This window comes from Pundamilia nyererei, unplaced genomic scaffold, assembly GCF_000239375.1.
Source record: "Pundamilia nyererei isolate P.nyererei 1_Seehausen unplaced genomic scaffold, PunNye1.0 scaffold00186, whole genome shotgun sequence".
NCBI lineage: Eukaryota > Metazoa > Chordata > Actinopteri > Cichliformes > Cichlidae > Pundamilia > Pundamilia nyererei.
The window spans coordinates 432,029-442,025 of NW_005187587.1; the positions used below are offsets into that span (position 1 = coordinate 432,029).

The window sequence follows — 9,997 nt, forward strand, 5'->3', positions numbered from 1 at the left end:
ATATATATATATATATATATATATACACACGTCACACAGATTTTGTGCTAGCACAAAATGAGCTTAGTAAAATAAATAAATAAAACCCGAGTTGAAAAATTAAGCTAATCCAAAAAGTGCTAAAACCTATAGTTTCTCGAATGGCCATTTGAGGTTTGCTCCAATAAAAGAGTCGTTATGTAAAATCAGAAGCACAGCCTGGTACAAAAACTGTTTGGGGCTATTTTTTGGTGCTTGAAAAGAGTTAGACTTGAGGAAAAGATGCTTAAGACTACCTTGACTGAGATGACCGAGAAGCTACAGAGATTGTTTTGTGCTTCCGGGCTGATGTTTAGGCTGCTTAAATCATATTAATCAGAACTTCAAAGTTATAAGTCACTTAAGGATACAGGTGCTTTTAAGTAAAAGGTGTATCTTCTTGGTTTGCTTAGTTGTAACAGTAGACACTATAAGGGGGTGGTTTGTGTAATGTTTTTGCTATCTGAGTTTGATTTTATGTCTGTCAGCCAAAATTTGCAGCCACGGTCCATTGTGTTTTCACCTTAAGCAGGGAAGCCCAAAATAGTGTTAACTGATTACCCGTATAGACCAAACGTGATCACAGTTGTGTTAAAGTTATTCTACAGATGTGTTTGAATATTTGTGAGAATGGTTAGAGTTACAGTCATGGTAGAAGTAAACCACGCTCTCTTTAAATTCTAATGTTTTATGTGTCAGGAAATAATCTAGTTCATAGCAGATAAATACAGCCTGAGATGAACACATATTACACTGTGCAAGCCAAAATGCAGAAGTAGCATGTAAAAACTAAGTACTGCTAACATAAGAATTAAGAGAATAAGTAGCAGCCAGGCATTGTTCATTAAATGCAATGATTAACTGAGCAAATGTGAGCACCTGTAGAAGGACAAGTTTTGACATTTTTGCTGATTTAAGACATTCAGGTCTGCGTGAACACAAGCAAATATCTTAAAGAAGCAGCTGTTGCTGCTTATTGATCTGGTGAGTCCAAGTCCATCATTCTAGAGTATAAGTATAAAATCATACAAGACAGTTTTGAGTATTCCCAGGAGTGGATAGTGAAACCAATTCACCCCAAGTTCAAAGAAACTGCAATAAATCCAGGAGCTACATCTCCTAAAAAATGTGGCTTGGTCAAATGGAGGTGTTTGGCACGGTTGTAGCGGGATGGTGAGTCAGGCTCTAGGCATTGTAAGGGTGAATGAACTGGAGTAACATTGTAAAGAAGAGAATGTCCAAAACTGTTCCACAATGAGTCTGTCGCGGTGCATACGACAAACTTGAACGAGAGACTGACAACATTCAGGCGCCAGGATGGTTCCACATCTACTGAGTCATGAGGTGTACTTAGGTTTTTCCCACACACTGCTTCTGCATTTTAGCTCAAATATCGTTAAAATAGTGACGCTGTGTAACATGTTCATCGAAGATTGTATTTATGTAATTTTAAGATCCACTATGAATCTGTTTTATTTATTATTTTTAAACATAAAAGCTTAGAAGCGACAGGGTGTGCGTTCTCATTATACTATGACTATGTCCCGACCAAATGTGTACTCACCAGGCAGGTGCATTTTTATAACCGCTGGACCCAGCGAGGCAAAGCTGCCCCATTTCCTTGTTTACACTAAGCTAACTGGTTGCTAACAGTAGCTTCACATATCGTGAACTGCATCTGTAAATGTATGTACGTCTTTTGACATTTTGGTTTGGCTTTTTTACCGTATGTAGGAAATAAGATGTGACACAAGACACATAATCCTGCCATACTACTGTATTCCATCTTTCAAAAAAGAAAGACAAGATTTAATATTACTTAACAATATGTTAAAAGTAGCCAGTTTGGCTTTAGTGTTAATACAATATACACTCTATAACAGACTGATAGTGTGAGTATTGTTCTTTTTCAATTTCATTCTGAAAGTATTCTGATACAAGCTGGCTACAGGTCAAAATAAAGAAAACATAAACTGTAACTGGTACACGTTTACTCAACAGTTTGTTAAACAGAACTTAAAACCCCCCAAAAAAAAGAACAATGTCAAGTATTACGCCTTCCTCCTTTCTGTGAAATAAGGTGGAAGTAGTTGGTGGGGTGGGGGGAGGGTTTGGGAGAGTGGAAACCAGCTAACCAAGCTCCCTTGTCAATCGTGTGATGAGAGGCCGTGCTAGGAACAGGAAACGATGGGATAGTAAGCCACAATATGTCAAATACAGCTTTTAATTCATTACATTTCTCGCTTTTTTTAAGTTTCCATTGTCTCTCTTTTTTCTTTTTCTTTTTTAAGGAAACCTTCCAGACATAATAAGCATCTTTTGACTACAGTTAAGCCAATATAAGAAAATAATTTCAGACCATGGCTTTTTTTTTTTTTTTCTTTTCTTTTTTTTCCTTTTCAGTCAAGAGAAATGCCCAACTCAGACTAGAAGCACACAAGCAGGCAGGAAAAATTAATCAGATGTAGAGTAGCATTTTGTGATTCTGTGTCATTTCATTTCTTTTTATTTCTGCAGGTGGATCAGTCCAGATGGGTCTGTGTTGGAACCACACAGTGACAAGAACAAAGCAAGGCAGCGTGGGTGTGATTTGGGCACAGCGGGAGAAGTTCCAGGAGGATAACAGTTGGGTGGAAGTAAAGGGATAAGTGGAGGGTCGGGGTTGGGTTTGTATAGCTGTTAAGGTACTGATTGTGTCCTGACAGTCACTCACTAAACACCCTCAATGTGCAGCAAACGTAGCTTTCTTCAAGCTAAAGTTTGACCAGTTGATGGATAGCCGTTGACGGGTCTGCCGGGCAGAGTCTAAGCAAAATCTGGAAAAGAGAGAAAAGAAGGAAGAAAGATGACATTAGGCCTTTGAGGTAGGGAAGAACACATTTTAGTAGTGTTCCTCCAGAATTTGGTCAAACTCACCTTTTGAAGTACTCCACCTCCCTCTCCGTTTCATCCATTTCAGTGCTATCCAGGTCGATGTCTTTGGGCAGGAATACATCATCTAAAATAAAAATAAAACATTTTCATATATACATACACAGATAAATTCATCTCTCATTGGTCTCATACACATTTCCTTGGTTCTAATCTGTCAGGATTATGTTTCCAAGGTGCTTTAACATTTCACAGCACGTCCGAGTTTGGGATCACAGCAAAGCTGGATTAAGAAATACTCCCTAGCACTTGCTCATGGTGATCAAACCTTGCTTATTACAGAACATCCAGGAGACAAAGGAAAACAATGCAGAACACTTTGTTGTTCCGACTTTAGCAGCAGGACAGGGTAGTCCGGACTTGTACACACAGAAGATTAAAACCAACCTATCGAGCTGTTCATCTTGTCCGCCTTCTTCTTCTTGCTCTTCTTGGTCTTGCCTTTGGGCTGTGGGGACTCTGCGGTCGGAGGTTTGCCGTTCTGCTGGGTCTGTTCGGACTGGGAGGTTGGAGGGGGAGACGGAGAGGGGTTTGACACAGGGGGGCTTATCCTGTCTTCCTTTGTTTGGGCTAGAGGTTGGTGTTGCTGCCTTTTACCGCTGGCACTTCTGTTATTGCTCCTTTCCTCCCTCTGGGGTTCACTGGTTGGGAGAGGAGCGAGGGCTTCAACGGGCCTAGTTCGCATTGCTTTGGTGTCTGTTGTAGTTGTAGCGCCATTAGCGAGCTTTACAGGCGCATCGGAGCTCTTGGGTAACTCTGGGGCTTTCTTTACAGCAGCCTCAGAGGTGGGCACTTTAGCGGACTGCTTACCCTTAGATTTACTGCTGACCTCGAGTAGAGAGGAGGTGCCGTTGAGGAGGTCAGGTGGAGAATTGGGGATGTTGGTCTCAGCAGTAAACCCCTTTTCAGCAGCGCAGTTTGGGCTGTGCTGTAAATGGGGCCGGGGTAGCGAGTCAAATCTGGGTTCCTTCTGGTCAGGGAGGCGGATGAGAGTTTGAAGCAGCTGTGACTTTCCATTCTGAAGATTATCTAAGACGTTCTGAGCTGTCTGTTTAAGGGGCTGTGGATTGTTGTGAGGGGGAGCGGTATTTTCCTTTGCTTTCTCTTTCTTTTTCTTTTTGGCAGCGCGATGTTGCTGCAGCTCCTGCAGTCGGAGCAGTTCTTTTTGAAGCGCTTCTTCCTCTTCCTGCCTCTGTCGCCGTTGCTGTTCCTCCAACAACTGCTGCTCCTCCCTTTCGCGGGCCTCCGCCTCCAGACGGGCCTTCTCTTCCATCTGAAGCACACAGACATTTACTATTAGTGTACTGACAACTCTGACTCATAAAAAAAATAATAATAATAAAGACCACTGAGTGCTATATTTCCAAGTATTCTAGGAAAGTGGTTTTAACAAGAAGGATAAATACTGGAGGCTGTGTGTTCATTTCAAAAAGGGCTCCGGCCTGATCAGCAGGTAGTTACCTTCTTTTGTTTGTGCCTTGCTCGTTTTGCTGCCTTAGAACTGGAAGCGGGTTTACTGTCAGCACTGTTGATAAACTGCAACAGGTCCTCCACCCGCCTGTGGTCCTCCACCCCTCCATCTCTTTCTATCACCGGCTGCTGTTCCTCGCGTTTCGGCTGTTCCTCTTTGCGTTTTGTCAGACGTAAGCGAAGCTTCTCCCTCATTTCTGCATAGTTTCGACTGGTAGGAGCAGCTGGGGGCTGTGAATAAAACAAAGGGTGTCGCAATCAATGAGGATACGGAGGAGGAAAATAAAATAAATGAATCATTTGGAAAAAACAACAACAACAAAAGCAAAAAAAAAAAAAAAAAAAAAAACACCAACAAGATGTTAATCTGAGGTCAATGTGTTTGCATAAACATGCATGTCTTACCCCGCCATGTCCGAAGAATTCGCAGTAGCAGCAGTCACAGTACTTTCCTTCTTTCTGGTTGGTGGATGTGGAGGTGGAAGAGCTGTGCTCCGAGCAGCTGTCCTCGTCCTGACTCTCCTCTCCATCATATGGCGGATGCTCGTACCCCCCATTCCCTTCACAGCGATGGCCTTCACAGTCAGGATCACTGAAATAAATAATGTTTTCATGTTTCAGTACTTTAAATTCAGTTTGGATTGCTGCGACAAAAAAGAAATAAGATAAATAATCTTTCCTGTGAAATCAGACAGCAAACTTGCCTGCAGACGCTGGGTGGGGCACTGATGGGCCCATCCATTGAGGTGGCCAGAGGTTCTGTGGGTGGGAGGCAATGACCCTGGTGGGAGTCTGCAAAGTCTGGAGCTGGAGTGGCCATTTTTGGGAAGGGTTGTGATCCTATTATCGGAAGGTGCGCAGTGGGTGCTGGAGGGAGCGGGGGCCCCGAGAGAGGAGGGAGGGAGGTAAGTCCTGTGGAGCCATTTCTAGGGGTGGTTGGAGTGGGTTGCCTGTGGTCCTCTTTACCTAGATTGTGAAATACGTCATCTAGAAGGGAGGGAAAATGGCCAGAATTACAATATTTACATTAACAAAATACACAAAAGAAAAAATCCCCACATCATCAAAAACAACATGATCGTGTTCAGAGCTTCCAGACAGGAAAACAAACAAGCCAAGTGTTGCTGACGCATGCTTCGCACGTCAATACCACTTCTTCTAAACCAGCGCAACGCAGTTTCAGCTTGATGACCTTTTGAATATGAATTATAACGCTGATATTTATATTTGCTCATCTAAACTTAGATCGATCTCATACATATATCTCTCCATCTCAAGCCACATCATTCATTTCACCACAATACAACGATCAGACATTTCAGAATAAAACACAATTTACACTTTACTCCAGGTTATCTGAGTAATTGATGAATGTGTGGACATAAGATTTGAATTCACCATTCTGTCAATTCTTAACTGTGCATTCAAGCATAGACACAGTAGCAAACCTTGCATAGTAAAACATGGTTGCTACAGTTAACACTGAGAAAAATATAAAAGAATAGGCATCCTTCCCATGTGCTTTAATATTTGGAAAGGTCAAAGTGGTAATAAATACCATAAAAAACCCCACTATAATAGAGAAAATGAATAATTATCCTGCTGAATAAAAGCTATCAGTGACAGCAAAATTTGTATGTGATCAAAACTGATGACACACCCAAATTTTCAAGGGGACTTATCAATTAGTTAAATATGTACTCTTACAATGAAGGATGCACAATACACACTGACAAGTTTCCCCGTGAGTCAAAAACTCCGGTTTCAGACCCCTAAACGCTCAGTTTCTTCCATTTCTGCCTCTGCATAATTACCAAAGACATCCGACATGATACCTGTGAGCACAGCATCCACAGCCGTCAGATGGTTGTTTTGTTTGAGTAGGTCTAACCACCTTTTTTCAGCCAATTAAAAGAAAGGCAGTTTAAATAGAGGAAGCTAAAATGGTTTGTTTCAAACAATTGATGGACCGAGGGGCTGCACCCAAAAATATTTTGATGTATGAATAACACAGAGCTGGGGTACGAGAATAAAATACGGCGGTGGAGACGACCACAACGAGTCCCTTTTAACTGTAGGTGTTAAATTGTTTGAGTGTCCCATCATTTTAATAACAAAAAAGCCCCATCAGTACAAACCTAACCACTACTCCTACTTCCTATATTACCTAAAGAGTTGGGTCTTTTAGATGCTAGGTGGATGGGTGGGTTATTACTTGACTGGACAGTGGTAGCAGTGCAGGACACTGAGGACGTGGAGGCGGAGGTAGCCATCACCACTCGATTCGTCTCCATGAAGGCATCCTGGAAATTGTAGAGACACTTCTTCTTGCCGCCGGTCTTCTTCTGCTCTTTGGCTTCTGAAGAGGAGCATGAGGACGAGGAGGATGACGACAAAGATGATGACAAGGAAGAAGACGAGGAAGGGGGCAGAGGCGTGGGCAGTGAGGGATGTTCCCCTTGGGGGCAAATAGATGATGTTGGAGGGAGGGGGACATCAGCAAGTGGTGGTCCAAGCATATCACCTGTTGGGTTAGGACAAAACATAAGGGAAGACATTGTCTTAACGATTCTTTTTAAATGATTTCAACATGATTGGTGATTTGTGCCGTGGGCGCTCACCTGGAAGCGATTCGGGCAACAGCACAGACGGATTCCAGCTCTTCATCACAGCAGCGTCCCATAAATTCTCAAACTTGAGCGAGAGGCACTGCAGAGAGCTGTTCCAGTCACCTGCACTGCCCGCACCGCCGAAGCAGTTCTGGTATACATGCTCTGGTAAAGACGCACTGAAGGCTGGCTGCTTGGCCGCCGAGTGGTTTGATATAGGGTTGGGGGGCAGAGGCTTAAGGTGGGAAAAAAATGTGATTAGTAAGGGAATAATGAGATGAACAGGTTTGAGTTTGGCACAAAGTTCAGGACTGCTCTGTTCTTTTTGCTTTTTTCCCCCTTCCCCTAGTTTAGGTTCAGTCTGTCCCCTTGTGGCAGAAAAAAGGAACTGCAGTGACACTAAATGAAACTAGCGTACAACTAATCTTAGCATTGTTCTTGGAACCTTAAAAAAAAGAAAAATCCCCAGTGATAAGGAAATGAATCAATTTTCCCCTTAAAGACACTCTCAATGCTAGAATTCTACATACTGATCGGAAGAATACAACTTACGTCTACCTCTAAAAACTTGTTATCCTCACCTTGTTGTGTGTGAGAGGTGGGCTTGGTGGGTAGAGTGTGGGGTGCAGGAGGGGCCGGGAGAAGTTGTGTAGGGGCAAGTGGCCGTGGATGTGTGGGTACAAGTGGAGGGCGGGGTGTGCAGGGGGGGTCTTGCTGTCTGTGAAGAATTGGTGTCCAACAGCGGGGGGAGGAGGCGCAGCGTGGAGCCGACTAGGGGGCAAACACGTGGCGGGGCCCAGGGTGGAAGAGCTGGGGTCCTGGTTGCACACGTGGCACTCGCAGGCATGCTGGACCTGCTCTGCCTGAGGGTGGGGGTAATATAGGTTTGAAACACGTTGATTTAAAAGAGTAATAATAGCTAAATCATGTATCAGAATGTAGTAGTGGAGTTCATTTTTCCAATTCAGCTCCATCGAGGATTTCATTATTATTATTATTATTTTAAATTAGTGTGACTACACTACCAAGTTTTTATCTCCGCTCTTACATCAGAATTAAACTGATGTGCTTTTTGTGTCACATGAACATTAGTAAAGTGGTTCAGGTCTCATCAGTGCCACTGCACGGATACACGGATACCCTGCCCTGCAAATAAAGCACCTCGTTTCGTCAGTAACAGCTGTACCTGGAGGTGGCAAGGATCGTGGCCAGATAAGTGTGGCATTAGCTTTAGTTATAGACTTTAACAGACAAACGAACAAATAAAATAAATAGCAAATGTCTTCTAGTCTTTAATCCACACAAAGAGTATAAGGGGACTTTCGCTGATGCACAGATGACCACGTCTAGTGTTTGTATAGTAATACCACTCATATTATAATGGACTAGCAACTCAAATTAATACTGAAACTACTGGAACCACATTGAAACTGAAATGAGCAAACCCAGTCTAAGCTATAACAAAAAAAAGAAAAATTAAAACAAAATTTAAATTCATGTAAAAAACAAAACAAAAAACACGCTCCTGCGATGACCCCGGGACCCACAGCAACAAAGAACATTCTTGTTCTGTGATCAGTATTTTTAGATCTCTCGTCACACAATGAGTGCGTCTGAGCATATGGCCCTTAAAGGAAGACGAATGAAGGCTCATTGTATTTGTATAAATACCTGCTGGTGGTTGTAGGAGGGTGGAGGACTATTGGTCTTTCCTGAGGAAAGCTGTTCCTGCTGCCCTGGGGGCTCCCCACCACCCTCGCTATTAGCTTCCTCCTCGTCACCCTCCGATGAGCTGCTGCTGCTGGTAATGCGAGGAGACTGACACAGAGAGGTGCAGAACAAAGACTGAATTAGTATGTGAGGACAAAACATTTCCCAAATTACCCGTAACCCACTCATAATGAACTGCAGCTTCATCATCCAGAAACCCGGCAGGGAAATTCACAGCTAATCTTGGGCATTTTTTGGGGGCTGTAGAGGACTCACCCCTGTCTTTAGCGCCACGTTTTCACCTTCCCCGTTGATGTCGTTATGAAGACCGTTCACAGCAGCAGTCACCATACTGTTGTCCTCATAACCACTCATAGGGTACATGTCCCCAAACTTACTGGACAATGGAGGCACTTCGTCATCATCGCTAATGCTACAACAAGAGAGAAATGAGAAGTCAGGAAGAAGAAGAGACTATTTATCGAAATATCAGTTCCACTTTAATAGCACTTATTTTTATGTTAACGCTAAGATTGGGGAAAATACTAATAGATGACTTACAAAGTGTTGGTGTCTCCTTCAGGCAGAATGAGTCTCGGATGCTGCTGGATGGTGATGGGAGAACTGGAGTTGGAGCCGGATGCTGAACTGCCGGAAGAGAGGCTAGGAGGGTGCACCCCTGCCAAGAAGTCCCGGGGAGGATCCCCTTGCATGGGTAGTTTGATGTGGAGGTCTTCAGCGATGGGAGAGTCCATTATGCCACACGTTAGGATGTGAGAGAGGCTACAGTCGTCACATGTGCACCTGTTGAAAAAAGTTGAGACAAAATTTATATTGTGATACTGATTACAGGACTCTCTCAGTAAAGTTCTTACATGAAGTATTTTAAAAAGACAATTCCCATACAGTCAAATGAGTTAAGTGGCTTTTTTAATGGCGGAAAATGGTCTTCAATACATCACATGTTGACATCTCGCTCTCCCATCTTTAAATAGGTTCTATAGCAAAGTGACAAAAGTCTTGAGCCACACCAGTGACATGACCCTCACCTCATGTCACTGCTGATTTTCAGACCACCTCTTGTGTAATTTGGCATACCTCAGCCTTGGCTCCCCATTTCTCCCTTCCTTAAGAATGGCTTCATGATAGCCACCCTTCCACCAACATCATTTCTAACCAGGCTACAGTAAACAATAAATGGTTACAGTGTCAGATCTTTGCTGGATTGGTTTCTACTCCGTAAGGACATGACTTTCAGA

General features: G+C 43.1%; 1 protein-coding gene across 2 annotated transcripts in view; it reads right to left on the reverse strand.

The window, feature by feature from the left end:
• Positions 1 to 1,776: 1,776 nt before the first annotated feature.
• fam193a (family with sequence similarity 193 member A) overlaps positions 1,777 to 9,997 on the reverse strand; it is an 18,405-nt gene continuing 10,184 nt past the window's right edge. The window contains exons 12-23 of one of the 2 annotated variants that reach the window (XM_005746968.2): positions 9,300 to 9,542; positions 9,015 to 9,171; positions 8,700 to 8,846; positions 7,610 to 7,891; positions 7,041 to 7,263; positions 6,635 to 6,943; positions 5,124 to 5,406; positions 4,825 to 5,011; positions 4,411 to 4,650; positions 3,337 to 4,222; positions 2,935 to 3,016; positions 1,777 to 2,834 (exon numbers count right to left, since the gene is read on the reverse strand). In XM_005746968.2, coding sequence (XP_005747025.1) covers positions 2,741 to 2,834; positions 2,935 to 3,016; positions 3,337 to 4,222; positions 4,411 to 4,650; positions 4,825 to 5,011; positions 5,124 to 5,406; positions 6,635 to 6,943; positions 7,041 to 7,263; positions 7,610 to 7,891; positions 8,700 to 8,846; positions 9,015 to 9,171; positions 9,300 to 9,542 — 3,133 coding nt within the window. In that variant the 3' untranslated portion in view covers positions 1,777 to 2,740. Of the gene's footprint in view, positions 2,835 to 2,934; positions 3,017 to 3,336; positions 4,223 to 4,410; positions 4,651 to 4,824; positions 5,012 to 5,123; positions 5,407 to 6,586; positions 6,944 to 7,040; positions 7,264 to 7,609; positions 7,892 to 8,699; positions 8,847 to 9,014; positions 9,172 to 9,299; positions 9,543 to 9,997 lie in introns of both variants that reach the window. The other variant, XM_005746967.2, reaches the window with a different exon arrangement.